Source organism: Perognathus longimembris, chromosome 22 (assembly GCF_023159225.1).
Source record: "Perognathus longimembris pacificus isolate PPM17 chromosome 22, ASM2315922v1, whole genome shotgun sequence".
NCBI lineage: Eukaryota > Metazoa > Chordata > Mammalia > Rodentia > Heteromyidae > Perognathus > Perognathus longimembris.
The window spans coordinates 23,671,857-23,690,715 of record NC_063182.1 but is presented as its reverse complement, the minus strand read 5'-3'; the positions used below and the strand labels follow the sequence as shown (position 1 = coordinate 23,690,715).

The 18,859-nt window shown below is 33.2% G+C and overlaps 1 protein-coding gene across 7 annotated transcripts in view; it reads left to right on the top strand.

The window, feature by feature from the left end:
* The window catches only part of Fam172a (family with sequence similarity 172 member A), a 365,442-nt gene that overhangs the window by 148,904 nt on the left and 197,679 nt on the right, over window positions 1-18,859 (top strand). For 6 of the 7 annotated variants that reach the window (XM_048331051.1, XM_048331055.1, XM_048331056.1 and 3 more), the window contains one exon: window positions 6,274-6,492. The exons of the other annotated variant lie outside the window; for it this stretch is intronic. In XM_048331051.1, the coding sequence (XP_048187008.1) occupies window positions 6,274-6,492 (219 nt within the window). The remainder of the gene's footprint in view (window positions 1-6,273; window positions 6,493-18,859) is intronic. 7 annotated transcript variants of the gene reach the window in all.

Here is an 18,859-nt window from a genome sequence, read left to right as displayed (position 1 = left end):
AATGGTAATTTATTTTAAGGTCTTACTGTGTATAGTGCTTCCATAAATACATTATTGGTAATTAGAAGAAATATTTATTAGATTTAAACCTACAAAAAGTTAGAAACAGAGCAGGTGACAATATGGATAAGTGCAAAGTGGATGTTTTTAAATAAATAGCACTTGGATGACCTGAGATGTCAGAACTGAAGACAAGGGTGTATGTTTGTCAATATATCCTTCATGTTTTACAGACTCCTAAGGGAACAAGGGAAGATACAATTTCACTTTTTCTGTGCCAAAACATTTTAATTATATCTTCTTCCAACTACAGCGGTTCAGTAACCAAGGAGCTGACATTGATGCATGTGTTGATAAAGCTGCAAACATTCAAAATGAGATTAACAAAGATTTTGAGCAAAGGGTGACAGCTAATTTTGCACAGTTTTCTGCATCTAATTCAGGCCAGCGTAATAATAGAATATTTTATAACTGTTTTGTTATTCAAAAGGACTTTTATAACACACTTATGTTTGTGGATGTCTTTGTATCATGCTCAAGAAATTATCTGTCTTATAGCTTAAAACTATTTGCATCCATATTGTAGCTTTGAAACGATATTAAACAGGAAGAATGCTTTTATTACAAGTTGTTGTTGTGTGTATGTGTGTTTTTGTAAATCATACTTGTTTTTAGACCTCTTTTCTCTATCCTAATTAATCGTGATCTAGAAGAGGCATATGAGAAACATGTATTTTTTGTGAAATTGCTTAGTATGCACTAATAAAATGGCCAAGAAAGGTTATATTCAATTTATTTAATTAATAAAACTGTAGTTTCTTTATGTTCTTGAGCTCCTTTGAGCACACTGCAGTGTATTTCTTTTCTCTTCTATTCCCTATTTGAAGGCAGCTGACAGTCTTCTTTCACTTTTCTTTTTCTTTGTGAAATTTTCTTTCTTTCTTTCCTTTTTTTTTTTTTTTTATCCACTCACTTCTCCATCTGCTTTCACTTTTGTTTGCTTGGGCCGTCTCTCATCCCAACTTGATAATGAGGAATGCAGTGTGACCCTGACCTCTATCAGCCCATGCATGACCTTCTGACTCTACCATATAACCTTTGACCTTCTCTTTGACAGCTTGATTAATTACCCTGTGTTATGATTTATGAGTAAGTGCTATGTAAAAATAATAGACAACAGGTGGTCCTCTGAAAACTTTTTGTAGCGTGTTTTCTTTTACTGACTAACTTGATGAGCTATTTGAAGTTGGAAACTTAACTGGGAAAATCTATGTTGGTCCCTAGAATAGTATTTTTATACCATAGAACTTGAGATTAGAATTCAGGCAGCTGCAAGTGAAAGTATGGTCTTGATGACTATTTTACTAAGTTTTAGGGTGCTGTTACCTAAATTCATATTGAGAAGAAGCGCAAAGTAGAGTCAAGTGACATTCAGATGTTTCTGTTCCAGGTTACATTTAGAGAAAACTGCTGAAATAATGGAGGGACATTTTTCAAGCCTAGCTCCAGCTCCAACAACTATGTTTACCTTAATGCTTCTCTAGTAACTTCTGATTGGTTGTCATGACCTCATTTCACTTTGGCACCTAACGTGTTGCAACAGTGACATAGGCATACCTTTCTTGTGAAAATGATGAGAATAAACATAACATACCTCTTTCAATAAAGACAAATGGACAGTACATTCCTTACTCATTTTAACCATGCATAGATGTAGTTTATGGATTAAAACACTTGGTGTTCCATTTCCCTTGTGGATAAATACCTATCTTTGTGCAATCCAAGCAAATAGAATGCTCAACCTGAGAAAATATGATTGATCAATGGAGGTAAAATCATCTGTCACAGAGTTTTACTTGAAGACCAAAATGAGTAATTCCACTGTTTTGGGGATTTAGTGTGGCTCCCTTACCTGGTGCACGTGACTTCCACTTTGGCAGATTAATATTAGGCAGAGCTGAGTACGTTTAGCTGATTTTTTTTAATTAGGCTAGTCATAAGGGATTTGAAATATTTAAAATTTACCCCTAGTTTCCATGCTTCTTTTAATTGATAATCAATTAACTTGACTAAATTTGTTCTTTTGTCCTGTTTCATTTTGGGTCAAATGTACAGTCTGGTTTTACTTTTAGATTTTGTCTGTTGGCAAATTCTTCTTGATGAGTACAGTTCTGTACTGATTTCATCCTTCCAACAAAGTTTTCCCTGGTTGTTTGTATTTGACATCACCTGTCTGTTTTATGCCTCTGTGACCTAAGTCACCATTTGTTGATTTAATGATAAGCAAGCTATTATTTATTAGTAAGCCCTTTTAAGACTTCAAAGTAAAGGAGGATCTTAAGGACTGTGAATTTTATATAAATCACAGCAAGTGTTGTATAAAATACCATGTCTAGCACTAAACTTGTGAAGGCTTCTGATTAAGATCCTGTAATTTAGACCTTGTAAACACAGATCTAAAAATGAATTTACAGTTATAGCTGTGCAAGTATAGAAATGGAACTAAGATGGACTAAACTTCAATTTTTCCTAAATCTCTTCTTGGTTGCTGTCTTGATATTCTACTAGACTATACTATAAAAGTTAAGAGTTAATTACAATTATATATGTATATATATTTATTGTCTCTTGAAATATCGTCTATTGGAATTAATTTTGGTACATCATTACAAAAGATGCCAGAAGTATTATGTATTTAAGGGGTAGAATGTTGAATAATTGGTTCCACCATTGTATCTTGTTAAAGATAGAGGTTTCCCATGTGTATTTGAATGACCCAACTTTCATCCTATTTTTAAATAATTAAATATAAAAAGAATACAAAGAGGATCTAAAAAAGGTTTAAGATTCAAAGCCTAAATTATAGGGATTGCTTTATTAGAGAAATAATGCATAACTCTTTTACAATTACTTTATACCAGATTTTATACTATAGTTTTAGAAAACTTGACATTAATTAAGGTCACATTAGCAGTCTTTTACTTAGATTTTTGTGTACTGATTGACTTTTTATAAAAGAGTTACTGTAAAAATTGGCACGTATTTTGATTTGCTAAAAGATTTTTTATAATTTTCTATTTCAAAATAATTATATGCCACTATACTTTTTTACTTTCCATGGCTTTTTAGTTATAATATATTAGTGTTAACATTGCAAAGAAAATCTTTTGTATTATATAAAGGGATTTTGGTATTCTTATATATGGAAGAAAAGAATGAAGACATAATGTTTTACTATACATGTATACATCAATTAATGTATCTGGAAAACTAATTGAGAAATACTAATTTGTTTTACAGAATAGCAATTTAATTTTTTTATATTTATTAAAACTCAACTCATATTAAGAATATATTTGTGAATATTTCTTCATTGCTGTTTAAAGTGGTAGTCTAAAACATTTAAAGGATCATTTTTCATACTTTTTTATCTTTAAGAAGTTGTATAAAGAAATGCCTTTTAGCATTGCAAGTCAACAGTGGTTCATGCCTGTAATCCTTGCTACCCAGAAGGATAATTGTTTTTAAATAATTTAATTATTTAAGTGAAAACATTCATTGCTGATATCTAAATAATTCAAACTCCAGCCAAAAAATAAAAGAATTCTAAGTGATAAAGTTTGTTTCAGTGATGGAAAAATGGAAGCATTTTTCTTTTGTTGATCCCACAGTAAAAAAAAAAAAATGATATTGTGCCGTTATAAAGTTGAACAAATGAGCTATGCAATTTTCAATTATATAATCAATAACTTAGACACATACTACTTCTTTGATGATTTATGTCTCTTTTATAGTTATTTGTATGGGACACATCAAATTTCAGAGTGTTTTTAAATTTATGTTGGCACATCAACTTTTCAACATGTGACTTCTAAAATTCAAGTACAAAGTTCTTAAATAAGCCTGATGTTAGGAAAATACTATTTCTAATGATTAAGCTACAAATTATTATGACAGTTTTTGAATTCTGATTATTATAACCCATGTTCAGAGATTTGTCCTTTGTCTAGAAGTCATTCATTGTGCAATGATGATGCTCATTATATTGATTAACTAAAGTCCATCTTGTTACCTGGAGTTTGAAATTTCTTATTATCATTACATTTTAGTAATTATCAGTATTTTCCTCTCTAAGAATTGTCAGATTCTCTTTGGGTCTTGTAGAGAGAGAGAGAGAGAGAGAGAGAGAGAGAGAGAGAGAGAGAGAGAGAGAGAGAGTGTGTGTGTGTGTGTGTGTGTGTGTGTTTAAAGTTCAGTTCACTAACAGAAAGCAGGGAAGAAACATGACAAGACACCACTTATTCACAGTACAAAATCTAGAGAGGAGGCAATTTTCCTTTTGGCCTATGGTGACCTTTTTTGACTATGTTCCTTACACCAGAGACAGTGTACTAAATGCCTCTATTTCATCTTGTTTAGCAGAGTGCAACAGTGTTCTTTAGCTTACTTATGGTGGGAGGAGAAGTTATAGCTGAAATTTGAGAAGGGCGTGAAAAGTTATAAGAGGCACAAGGAAAAGGGGTAGAACTTACTTCAAATGTGATTTTAATAACTAGTCAAGTGTGTCCAACTGTAGAAAATCACCAAGTGACAATCTGTCTACCTGACAGTGATCACAATGAGTTACAAGACTTTTCAATAGCTTTACAGATTAGAATGAAGCAGGACCAAATAAAATATCTTTGTTGGTAAAACTTCTGACTTGCCAGCTAACACACACACTCACACACGCACAAACACACACACACTATATATTTTTTTCTTTTACTTTGAAGTAAAATGTTTAAAAGTTATGAGAAATATTTTATTAGCTCTTTATGAAAGGGGCATGTATCTAAAAGTTTTATTTGAACATCTGTTCATGAATGTGTGGTATTTTGTTATTCAGTTTGGTATGTATTATCACACAGATTTCACATATGTTGGATGGCTATATCTTAATTAATGGCTTTGCCACTAAAATCAGAACTTCAGTGATCTTGAAATTTTCCAAACCAGTCATGGTTTTAGATAGTAATATCAGGTTAGGGGTAAAATCTTAGTGAAGTTTGTAAGTAGTTTGTAAAATAAACTTACAAAAAAAAGTGTAACAGGTAGCATTATTTAAAAATAAGATAAGTGATCCTATGCTAACATTGGTTTTTCTGTTTTTGTTTTATTACTGCTATCTGTTTTTAAAATCAACTTATGGTTTGGCAAGAAATAATTAAAGTTGAACTTAAAGTAGAAGAATCTCTGATTATAGTTTTGAAAAAACATATCCTTTTTATATTCATGGCAATTTTATAAGCTTTATTTTCTATAACTCTTATTTTTTATTGTAATCTTACATCTTTCAAGAATGGCCTTGAAGGATTTTACAAGGATATAATTGGAAATCCTACAATACAGAATTGAATAGAAAATGCGGATATATAATAGCTTCAAAAATTTGCATTGCTCATGCTTGTCACTAGCTATTGTTTATCCTTTTCTATTTCTTATGGTTAGGTTAGTCCATCAGTTAAAAAGTAAACATCAAAAGTCTTCTTAATTATAGCCATAGAAATGCTTGCCTTACTACAACTAAATAAGACATGATAGTATATGTTTTTTTTAACTTAAAGCCCTAGAGCTTAGATAACTATGTTTTTAAACTTTTAAACTTTACTTGCTTTCTGATACTGTTTCTTACTAAAATGAAATTGGTGTGGTAGTTTGAAATATTAAGTAAATTTCAAGATAAAAATGTGCAATAACCACACATTATAGTGTGGATTTACTTTTATTTTTTAATATATCAGTCTTCTTGAAAGAAAAAAAAGGTGAATAAAGATGTATAGGTAGACATTATATATATCTGATAGCTTAGATGTATAAATTTATGGCATATTAGACCAGATTTATTCCTTTTGATTGTTGTTTTTTACTGTTGCAACAAGCTAAAGTACCCATTTTAGGGCAACCTTAAAGAAAGAAAATCCTGGAAAATGCATTTTAAATTATAGCCTTCAATTTCAAAATGGTTATTTTCTCAAAATATACCAATAAACATTAATGTTCACTGAATGTATACTGACTGTATTATATTCATTTTGGCAAATTTTACATTTTTCTAATAAGAAAGACAATTTTAAATGATGTTTTACTGTTGAATTTAAACCAAAATCTTTCCTAAAGAAATAGTTAATATACAACCATATTAAATTGCTTCATCTAAGATTTTAGTAATATTTTTATTGTGTGAAATTATTCTAACATTAAATTGCACCACTTTCTTTCATTTCCAAACAGGAAGGATATGGAGTAATAGTACTAAATCCCAATGAAAACTACATTGAAGTAGAAAAACCGAAGATGCACGTACAGTCATCCTCTGATAGTTCAGATGAACCAGCAGAAAAACGGGAAAGAAAAGATAAAGTGTCCAAAGAAACAAAGAAGCGACGTGATTTCTATGAGAAGTATCGTAACCCCCAAAGAGAAAAAGAAATGATGCACTTGTATATCAGAGTAAGCCTGAATACTGCCTTCCTTCCTTCTTTCCTTTTTCTTTATTCATTCTTTATCTCATATAAATTGTGGATTCTTTTTTAAAGAAGCTATTCTTTAGTTATTAGTCATTTGTTCTCTGTAGCTATCCATTTTGATTAAATAGGTTTTTTTTATTTTTTATTTAAAATTATCAAACATGTCATTCTTATTTTAGGGTGATGTTTTATAGAAGTCACAAATGCAAATACTATTGTCTTTTGTGTCCACTTCTTCAGGAAAGGATTTTCTAAGATACTGTTAATGTGACATATGCAGAAAGAATGAAAAACTTTCTAGTCTAGATTTCCAACATGCTTTTCCTTTAGTGTTAAACTATTCTGTTTTCTATAAGTGAGAGTTCATTTTGCATCATAAATTTACATATACTACCTGCAGAATTAATAATGCATTGTGCCAAGCAGTCTTTATCTTGGGTTGTAAATTTTACTAGATAATGCATATGAGCAACTGTTTATCCATGGTACCTCAGCCTAATTTCTGATGGCAATAGGAGGAGGAAGAGTGATTAATATCCTGATAAGTATTTAAGCTAAACTAGTTTAGAGATAGTGTAATAAGGGGACTCTTGTCCTTTGCTCTTGTCTTCCCCAGTGAGCTTTTGCATTTTGTAATGCTAGCAGCATGAAATTATTATAGCAGTACTGCCCAAGGACATCCAGTTCTGTAGGGGGCAGAAATAGTTCATTTGTATGTTGAAATATTGTGATAAATGCATAATATATTATATACATGAGACAAATTTGAGCAATTTTTATGGCCTGTTTTATGGATATTTGAACTTAATTTAACAGTAAAGTATGTGAAAATGCTGCTGAGTGAAGTAAAATCGTAAATTGATATGTTCTTCAAATATGAACAATTGAGAACATTTAAACATAACTTCATATTTGTATATTTCAGCATAAAGTAGTGACATTTCAGAATGCTTTACTTTAGCTATTTTTACATTTGTTTTTAAAGATTATGAACATATTTCATATCACCTTTGAAGGAGATAAATGGTTTCCAAGTTTTTATTTTCTTTATTATCCATTGGTTTATAGCAAAATGATTCTCTTTTTAAATTGTACTTCAAATATTCAGTACATTGAACTTGAGGCAATCGGTTGATGTGAAAGTAGCATATACATTGGCAGTATCTCTCAAAATGTATCCTGAACAAGAATACTCAGAATATTTCATTCAATGAGACAAATCACAGTTAGAGTCTAATATATTAATTTTTGAAAACAATCTTCCTATTTAATAATTGTTTGAAAAAAATATTAAATTGTGAGTCAATAAGTAACATGTTCTAATGAAGCCACATTACCCCTTTCTACACTAGGGTGTGTTGTTACATTTTTCTCTGTCCATTTTTAGGCTTCCTACTATGTCATCCAGTTTTTCAAATACCAGTTCAAGATAGTACATTTTTTAAAATAAATTACTTCTAATATTCAGAAATAAGTTTTGTTGTTTTTAAGATATACAAATCATAAAGAATATTTATGTGCCTACATGCAAACAAAAACTGATTTACTATATTAATTTTATTTCTTCTTAAAAATATTCATTCACCTATTTTATTGAGATACATAGTGTGTATCTCAAACATCTCTCTGTAGATTTATTTATTTCATTCGGTTTTCTTTTTGTATATCACCACTGCTTTGATTTTTCCTTTTGTTCTTTGTGTGTGTATTTGCTTTATCTTCTTTTTTGCATTTGCCTTATTGACTCCTACATCTATTTTTTTATTACACCAGTTGCATATCTTACATTGCTCCAATAAGGCGATCTCTCTGGGTTTTTTTTCTTGTTAGCACATTTCTTCCTGTTACATTTCTGCCCCTTTTCATTACTGTTTTTGGTCTTTCTTGCTTGCCCCATTTTACTCATCACTCCATGTTCCCATGGAAAAAACTAAATATAAAATAAGCTCATCAAGATATGATAGATTTAGCTAATGAAACTTTTTTTAATAAACACCTATTCTTTTAAATTCTGTAATTGTGCAGGAATTGCATGTGTGTACTTAAACTCTTAACTCTAGAAGGTAAGAGTTGGTTTTGCTATGGCAAAATGAAAAACTTAGATAACTTTGACTTACTCAGAAAATAATTTTTTCTCTATATACATTTCTAAATATTGCAGTTTTAGATACAGGATATGATGTACTGTAATAGAGACAAGTTCACTTTTATTTATATACTTCTTAATCATTTATGTTTTGAAATTCTCATCTGTCCTTTGTGATAACCCAGTAACTAGGGGGATCAAGTCATCATATTTACTTTACAGTTAATGAAATGTTTATCTAATATCATTTAGCTAGTAAATAAATAGAAGAAATAAGTGTTGGGATTATATTACTGTTGTTTTAGTCCCCTTCCACTTTGGCATGTTCTGTCAGAGAAAAAAATTATGTATCTAAAATATGAAAATTAAAACAACTATGACTTAGTAACATTTAATGGCAAATGACAGACACCTATTTTTGAGCAGTTATAAACCATACTCATCCCTATAAACTATACATATTCTCTATTAATGGGATTACTAATATTGATCCATATTTTCTGATGAGGAAACTGTGGGTCAAAACTTTTAGCATTTTTCTCATGGACACATAATTCTTTTTTCTTCTTTTTTTTTTGAACACATAACTTTTATGTCTTTTTTTTTTTTTTTCCAGTTGTGGGCCTTGGACTCAGGGCCTGAGCACTGTCCCTGGCTTCTTTTTGCTCAAGGCTAGCACTCTGTCACTTTGAGCCACAGCGTCATTTCTTTCTATATATGTGGTGCTGGGGAATCGAACCCAGGGCATCATTTGTACGAGGCAAGCACTCTTGCCACTAGGCCATATTCCCAGCTCACTGAACACATAACTCTTAATATAAGCTGTATCTCAGGACAAATATTTTAGTCTGTTTGCTCAATGCTATTTCTTTGACCCTAGAATACACAGTTCATAATAAACATTTGTAGAATGTAGCCTTTATAGCCAATATGGTGGTAGATCATTAAAATCCTAAACTATAGCCAGGTGTCGGTTCATTCTTGTAATCCTAGTTAATCATGAAGTTGAGACCTGAGAATCACCATTCAAAGCTAGCCCAGGCAGGCAGGTCAGTGAGATTCTTATCTCCAGTTAAGTATCAAAAAAGTGGAAGTGGAGCAGTGGCTCAATTGAGGGAACAAATAAAGAGCCCTGGCCCTGAGTTCAAGGCCCAGGACAAAAAATTTAAAATCCTAAATCTTTTTAAATTTTATTATTTTCATTGTTATTAATAGGTAATTATACAAAGGAGTTACAATTCCATAATTCAGGTTATAAGTAAAGTGATTCTTTATCAATGTCACTTCTTCCTTTGTTCTCCCCATATTTTCCACTTCTTGTCTATACACTCAAGTTATATAGTTTATTTTTTACGTAATGTACATTAAATATAATGATTAAATTTGCTCACCCTTCCTCCCTCCACTTGTGTGCATGCCCCGGTTTTCCCACTCCCTCATACGTTTCCATTTTGTGGTATTCGTTTTGATAAACAGTACTTTAGTTTTTCAAAGGAATTTCATCTTTGGATTCCTCCCCTAAATATACCTTCTTAGGCAATTTGTGTGTAAATGCATTGAACCCTGTTTATATCATGCATAATGCTTTTTGATATTTGACTGTCTCTCTGAGCCTTGCTTGCTTCACTTAATATGATTTGTTTTTCTTTTTTTAATTTCTTTAATTTTATTGTCAAGGTGATGTACAGGGGTGTTACAGTTACCTATGTACAGTGGTGAGTGCATTTCTTGTCAAACTTATTACCCCTCCCCTCACTTTTCTTCCACTTTCCCTCTCCCCTTAATCTCCCTGCCAAGTTAGACAGTTCATTTCCAACATATTGTCTTGTAAGTATCTCTGTTCCATTGGTTCCCCCTTTGTCCTTTGTCTCATCAGTTTTGGTTGTTCCCCTTCACTTCCCTGATTCAGATACAATACTTAGGGTACCAAAATTAAATACAGTAAAAACAAGGGACAAACCATAGAAAAGACAATCTAAACAAACAAGAAATAATTACACCTAGTTCATTAAAAATAACAACAATGAAAAACCTGTTGTTTCCATATCTTGGAGTTCATTTTACTTAGCATCATCTTATATGATCTTATGCACATAGCTATTGAGTTATTGTGATCCTCTGCTAGGACTATCCTAGACATATATTAACTATTACAAATGAGGGATACCATGGAGCTATGTTTCTTTGGGTCTGGGTCACTAAATATAATTTTTTCGAAGTCTTTCCATTTCCTCATGAATGGGACAATGTCATTCTTTCTGATGGAAGCATAGAATTCCATTGTGTAGATATACCACATTTTCTTTATCCATTTATCTATTGGGGGGGAGGGGACATCTAGGTTGGTTCCATATCTTTGCTATGATAAATAATCCTGCATTGAACATGATTGTGCTGGTAGCTTTAGTGTGGCCTTGTCTGTGGCCATTTGGGTAATGCCCAAAAGTGGGGTTGCTGGGTCATAGAGGAGCTCTCTATGTTTAGTCTTTTGAGGAACCTCCATACCTCTTTCCAGAGTGATTGAACAAGTTTGGCCTCTCACCAACACTGTATAGCATTCCCTTATGGCCACATCCCCACCACTATCTGTTGTTATTTGATTTCTTTTTTTTTTTTTTTTTTTGGCCAGTCCTGGGGCTTGGACTCAGGGCCTGAGCACTGTCCCTGGCTTCTTCCCGCTCAAGGCTAGCACTCTGCCACTTGAGCCACAGCGCCACTTCTGGCCGTTTTCTGTATATGTGGTGCTGGGGAATCGAACCTAGGGCCTCATGTATCCGAGGCAGGCACTCTTGCCACTAGGCCATATCCCCAGCCCGTTATTTGATTTCTTGATAATGGCCATTCTAACTGGGGTGAGGTGGAATCTCAAGGTTGTTTTGACTTTCATTTCTTTTATGGCCAGAGATATTGGGCATTTCTTCATGTGTCTGTTGGCCATTCATCTCTCTTTGAGTCATTAGCCCTCTTATTAATGGTCAGTTGTTTCTTGGAGGATTTGTTTGGGTAGGATGTAATTTTTTGATTGCTAAATATATTTTAGATATGAGGCCCTTGCATGGCCTTATAGCTCACTGTATGGCCAGTGAAGATCTCCCAATCTGTGGGCTTTCTATTTATCTTGCAAGCTATGCCCTTTGCCATGCAAAAGCTCTACAGTGTAATGCAATCCATTTGTCCAGCCTTTCTTTTATTTGTTGTATTTCTGCGTCTTTATTAAGAAAGTTTCAACCTGTGCCAAAGAGCCTTAGTATTTCTTCTATTCCTTCCTATAATATTTTCAGGGTAGCTGCTTCTACCAGGTCTTTGATCCATTTGGAATTGATTCTGGTGCAGGGTGATTTATAAGGCTCTAACTTTAGTTTTCTACAGAAGTTTAACCAATTTTGCCAGCACCATTTGTTGAAGAGGCTGTCTTTCTGCCATCCTTTTGTTGTTGTTGTTGTTGTTGTTGGCTCCCTTACTGAAGATTAGGTGGCCATACGTCTGTGGTTTCCTTCCTGGGTCTTCAGTTCTATTCCGTTGGTCCTCAGGCCTGTTCTTGTGCCAATACCATTGTGTTATTATTACTATAGCTTTGTAATAGAGTTTAAAGTTTAGTATTGATATCCCTCCAGCACTGTTCTTTCTGCTAAGGATTCTTTTTGCTATTCAGTGTCTTTTATTATTCAAAATGAATTTTTTATTGCTTCCTCTATTTCAATAAGGAATGATGTTGGGATATTTATGGATATTGCATTGAATTTGTAGATAGACTTTGGCAGTATTGCCATTTTCATGATGGTAATCCTCCCAATCTAGGAGCAGGGGAGGTTTTTCCACTTCCTAGATCTGTTTTAATTTCCTTTTTCAGGTACTTAGTGGTCTTTCATCATAGTGGTCTTTCACTTTTTTGGCTAAGTTTGTTCCTAGGATTTTTTGAGACTATCACGGAAGTTTTTACTTCCTCCCTCATTTTTTCTCACCTTTCCTTCTCCCCAATTCCTGTCCTCCCTATTTGTGCAGTTGGTTTAAAACATATTGTCTTGTAAGTATTGCTGTTGTGTTGCTTCATCTTTTACCCTTTGTCTCACCATTTGGATATTCCCCTTCCTTTTGATGTTCCCCTTCCTTTCCGTAATTCACATAAATGTATACACAATACACAGAGTACCAAAGTAAAATACAGTGACATTAGGGGTTAAACCATAGGGAAGAAAAACAAAAGAAAAAGCCATAATTTCACATAGTATGTTGAAAACAACAACACTGATAAACTACTTATTTCCATAACTTGGAATTCATTTTGTGATCATATGTACATAGCTATTGAGGTATTGTGATCATCTGTTAGGACTATGCTAGGTATTTACTAATTATTACCAATGAGGGAAACTATAGAGTCTATGTTTCTTTGGGTCTGGCTCACTTGAGGGTTAATTTTATACCCTGTTACTTTGCTAAAGTTCAGTTCATGAAACTTGGTAGTGAAGCCTGTGGGGTTCCTTAAATACAGGATCATGTCATCTGCAGAGAGGGAGAATTTTACTTCATCTTTCCATATTTGGTTCCCCTTTATGTTTGTGTCTTGTCATTGTTCTAGCTAGGAATTCTAATACTATATTGAGGAGTGGAGAGAGCAGACATCCTTGTCTCTTTCATGATTATAGAGGAAATGGCTTTTCTCCTTTAAGCATAATGCTAGCTGTAGGTTTGTCATACACAGCCTTTATTGTATTGAAGAATGTTCCATGAATTTCTATTTTCTCCATCATAAATGGTTGGTGGATATTGTCAAGAGCTTTTTCGGCATCTAATGACATGATCATATGGTTCTTGTTCTTGCTCCTATTGATGTGATGAATTTCATTAATTGACTTGTGAATATTGAACCAGCTTTGCATCCCTGGAATGAATCCTGTTTGATCATAGTGTATAATTTTTTTGATTATATGTTGAAGTCAATTGACAAGAATTTTGTTGAGAAGTTTTGCATCCATCTTCATCAAAGAAATGTATAGTTTTCTTTCTCTTATGAGTCTCTGTCTGGTTTGGGGATGAAGGTTATGCTAGCTTCATAGAATGAGATTCGTAGTGAACTTTTGCTTTCAAGAGTTTGAGGAGTGAAATGAACTCCATGCTATGGAAACGATTGTTATATCACTGTTGTAACTACTTTCAACGTGCTCTGTGTAACTGTAGCTTCTATTATTGATGATCTTCTTGTATCCCCTTCCTGTGGTTGTACCTACACTATTTCTGTATCTTATCTGAGTATATTGGAAACTGTGTATACAGGTATTAGAACTAGGAAATTGAAAGGGAATACCAAAATCGAGAGACACAGGTTAAAAAAAAAAAAGACAAACAACTACAAAAACAATACTTGCAAAACTGTTTGGTGTAAATGAACTGAACAACTCATGGCAGGGGGAGGGGGATTGAGGGATGAGGTAACAAACAGTACAAGAAATGTATCCAATGCCCAACGTATGAAGCTGTAACCTCTCTGTACATCAGTTTGATAATAAAAATTAAAAAAAAAAAGAGTTTGAGTAGTATTGGTGTGAGTTCTGTTTTGAAGACCTTATAGAATTCAGCTGTGAATCCTTCTGGTCTTGGGATTTTCTTGGATGGAGGTCTTTTATTGCCATTTCTATCTTCCTTGTTTAATTTGAGCATATCAACATTTGCTAGGAATTCTTCCATTTCTTGTAGATTCTGAAATTTGTTAGCATAAAACTTTGAAAAGTATGCCCTTACAATGTTCTGAATCTTGGTTCTTTCTGTCATGATGTTTCCATTCCCATTCTGATTTTAGTTGGGTGTGTTCTCTTCCCTTTTTTTTTTTTTAATAAGATTTGCTAAGAGCCTGTCAATTTTCTTAATTTTTTCAAAGAACCAACTGTTTTTGTTGTTTCTTTATGTATTTTTTTTCTTTTTGGACTCTAATTCATTTAATTCTGATTTAATTTTAATTATTTGTTTCCATCTATTAGATTGGGCGTTGGCTTGTTGCTCTTTTTCCAGGATCTTAAGGTGCATCATTAAATTTTTGGTTTGAGATTTCTTCAGTTTGCTGATGTAGGCATTCAAAGCTATAAATTTTCCTCTTAGTACTGCTTTTGCTGTGTCCCAGAGGAGCTGATACTTTGTGTGCTTGTTTTGTTAAATACTATAAACATTTAAATTTCCACTCTGATTTCTTGAGTAACCTAGTGGTGATTCAGCAATGTGTTGTTCAATTTCTATGAGTTACAGGATTTTCTATGATAGCTTTTGGTGCTGAGCTCTTATTTTATTCCATTGTGGCCTTAGAGAATGCAGGGAATGATTTCAATATTTCTGAATTTCCACAGATTTGCTTTGTGCCCTGATCTGTTTCAGAGAATGATGCATGTGCTGCTGAGAAGAACATATATTCTGGTGTTGCTCCTCTTCAGCACAGTTTATCTGGCTGCAGGAGTTAAAAATAAAAATTTTTTTAAAACATGATTTTTTTTCTAGGTCCATTATTTCTCTACAAAAACATACTATTCTTTGTAATTTAGTGATGATAGTGAGGTTTCAATGTCATCCTGTGTTCTGTCTTTTCTTCTTTTGTACTGATGACACTGGAGTCATTTGATGTGTTTTGGCAACCAAGTTCAATTTATTTTCTTTTGTATACAATGACTCTGTAATCTCAGGAACCATTTTAATTTCCTTGCACAGGTTGACTTTGTCTGAAATGCTTGGGACCACACATCTTCTAGGTTTAGAAGATTGGGGGATTTTGAAATATTAGTGTATAATACCAATTGTGATTCCATTGTATAAAAATTTGAAGTTCTTCAGAATCAACCTTTTTTGATCAGTATACCAATTGTGATTCCATTGTAAAAAAATTTGAAGTTCTTCAGAATCAATCTTTTTTGATCAGTGACCAAACTGTACAGTCAATTATTTGAGTTTTCTTTTTTTATATTGAATAAAAAGCTAAGATCCTCTCATTTATGCTAATATTTATTATACATAGATATATAAAGAAAACTGCATGTAAAACTTTAAGATCAGTCGAGTATTTTTTTTTACTAAATGAGTATAAATAGATATGATTGACTAGTGGATTATGTAGCACATTTCTGATGCATTAGGAACAGAGCATGAGAGATCAAAAGACTTATTTTTTCATGTGGCAACTTCCCTTAACTATGAAATAATGTACTTGCTAGCATATATTATGGCTTATTAAGGAGAGTGATTTGGTCTAGGCAATAAACATCATGTCAGACATGCCTGGCAGGAAAACCTACTTAATATGTTTTGTAATAAGATGGAATTTTTTGTTCTTGAAAACATCTGCCAACTGAATTCAAGAGTGAAGACAGAAAATGTCATCAATTTAGTGGTAATCCTTTAAATTTAGTTTCATTTTGAGCAACACATATCAAGACACACAAAATTCCCAGTGTTAATCACCACTGGTTATAGTACTTTGTAAAACGATGAAACAAAAACATTTTATTTTTATATAATGTGTTAATTAATGCCTAATGAATTTTAATATTTCTACTGATAAAATTTTAACAAGCATCTTGCCAACAGATCATTTTTTAAAGCATCTGTTTTTTAATGTGTTGGGCTGAGAACTGAGTCAAATGGCTAAATATGTACATACATTCTTTTAAAAAACATATTTCCACCCCCGTAACTATGTTTACACTATTTTTATCCCTTGGGCCACCAGGGGCTGCTGCTGTGGTTTTTGCTTTTCTTAGAAACTCAGTACTCCAATCACACCATATCTTTAGGTAAGAAATAATTTAAACTATAACTAGAAAATGAGCAAAAGTTTAATAAGCAATACAGACACATTATTTTAATGCTTTCTGGTTTGTTTGTTTTTATTTAGGTGTGTATGTGCACATGCATGTGCATGCAGTCTGTGTGCCAAATATTATTAGGGCTTCAGTGCCTACGCACTATCCCTTAGCTTTTTCACTCTAGGCTATTATTCCCTCTTGAGCCAAAGCTCCCCTTCAGCCTTCTTTTTGAGGTTAATTGGAGATAAAAGTCTCATGGACTTTCCTGCTTGGGTGTGCTTCAAACCATGATGCTGAAATCTTAGTATCCTGAATAGCTAGGATTGCCATGTATCAGCCACCAATGCCTAGCATACTTTCTGTATTCAAAGGCATTTCATCATTTAAGGCATATGTGACAACTATTTTGTTCTTGGTTTTATTGGATATATAACATTCAGAAGCCCACCATTTCAGACATACAATGTATAGATATGAAATGCAGAATTTGATAGACCAGAATTTTAATTCACCACTTCTACTTAACATCATGTGATTAAAGTTAACTGACTTCAGGTCTGGGGATATGGCCTAGTGGCAAGAGAGCTTGCCTCGTATACATGAGGCCCTGGGTTCGATTCCCCAGCACCACATATACAGAAAATGGCCAGAAGTGGCACTGTGGCTCAAGTGGCAGAGTGCTAGCCTTGAGCAAAAAGAAGCCACGGACAGTGCTCAGGCCCTGAGTCCAAGGCCCAGGACTAGCCAAAAAAAACAAACAAACAAAAAAGTTAACTGACTTCCAATTTTTATGCACAAAAAGGTAAATGATAATTACATGTGTAAAGTAAACATAGTAGCAGACACATCGTTTGGGAGCAATGATACTATTATGATTAACCAAAGAAAATCTTGAAACTCAAAAAATGTAGGAGCTCTTTTCTGGAAATTAAGGATAAAGACCAAATATATTTTGTAACTTACTGTGTCATACCAAAAACAGTCCCTTAGCCTTACACTTCCCAACTTATGACTCATTGAGCACTATTGGAAAGAAATCAAAATGTGGTAGAAAGCAAGCTGGGATGCGTACTTCCTGCAAGCTTATTCAAAATATGTCTCCGAGGGCAAGACTGAGTGTGCTAACAGTTTTTGTTTCTCATATGTTGTCATCAAGTCACTCTTCCTGTGGGAAAGAAGGAGTAAGGGATGAGGAGAGAAAGGATGGATGATACTCTAGCACAAGCACCTCCTCATGAAATCACAAGAAGAGTAGTTGCCCTCTGAGCAGGGAGTGCTCTGTAACATAACAACTATTATTACTTACTTGTCTAAGTATTCAAGAAAGCAGTATTAAAATATAGTCTTTTGTTTATCTTTTTTTTCATTTTAAAAAGAAGCTACAATCAAGCCTGATTAAAAAGTAGCCACATCATCTAGTTTAGAATGCTAAAAGGTCCATGATTTTATTTTAAATAATCACAATCTGTATTTTTATGTCCCATGGTCCTAAGAGATAATAATCATCATAGATTGTTCCATAAAATTTTGATAAATGAATATTTATATGCATAGCCCTAGTGAGCAAAAAGGATAGATACATCTTGCCCTATACAACTTTACCTGTGATATTGACTAGCATGGGATTAAAACAGTTGTTATATTGAGTATGCTCATACCCAGGAAATTAATACATAGTGTAAAAACTCAATTTACTGCCATTATTATTAAGTGCTTAGGTAAGACAAAACTAGTAATGAAAAATCAGAAAAGTTATATTCCAATCAATTTTTAGTAGAAGTTGAACCATTTGGAGGGGAAATCTGCTATAAATAGAATGGAAACCTTAGAACTTTCAAGTTTTTTAGAAATGCATTACAAATGCTGGGCACCAATAGCTCAGGCCTGTAATCCTTGCTACTTAGGAGGCTGATATCTGAGGATCCTGGTTCGAAGCCAGTTCAGACAGAAAAGGCCCCATGAGGTTCTTATCTCCAATTAGCCACTCAAAAACCGGAAGTGGCTCAAGTGGTATTGCACTATCCTTGAGCACAAAGAGCCTCATTAATTTTTGCAATGCTCTTTATAATTTCTTTAAATCTACTAATTTTGGAGAATTGATTGTTTTCTTTTCTTTATTTGTTTGTTTTCTAGGAGCTTCATATGTTATTTGATAAGGTTTTTGAAATCTCTCTAGTTTTAAATGTAGCCAGTTCAGAAAGAATGACATTGTCCCATATGTAAGGAAATGGAAGGACTTGGAAAAAATTATACTAAGTGAAGTGAGCCAGACCCAAAGAAACATGGACTCTATGGTCGCCCTTATTGGGAATAATTAGTACAGGTTTAGGCAAGTCATAGCAGAGCATCACAAGGCCCAATAGCTATACCCTTATGAACACATAAGATGATGCTAAGTGAAATGAACTCCATGTTATGGAAACAGTTGTAACTACTTTCAATGTCCTATGTGTATCTGTAGCTTCTATTATTGATGATGTTCT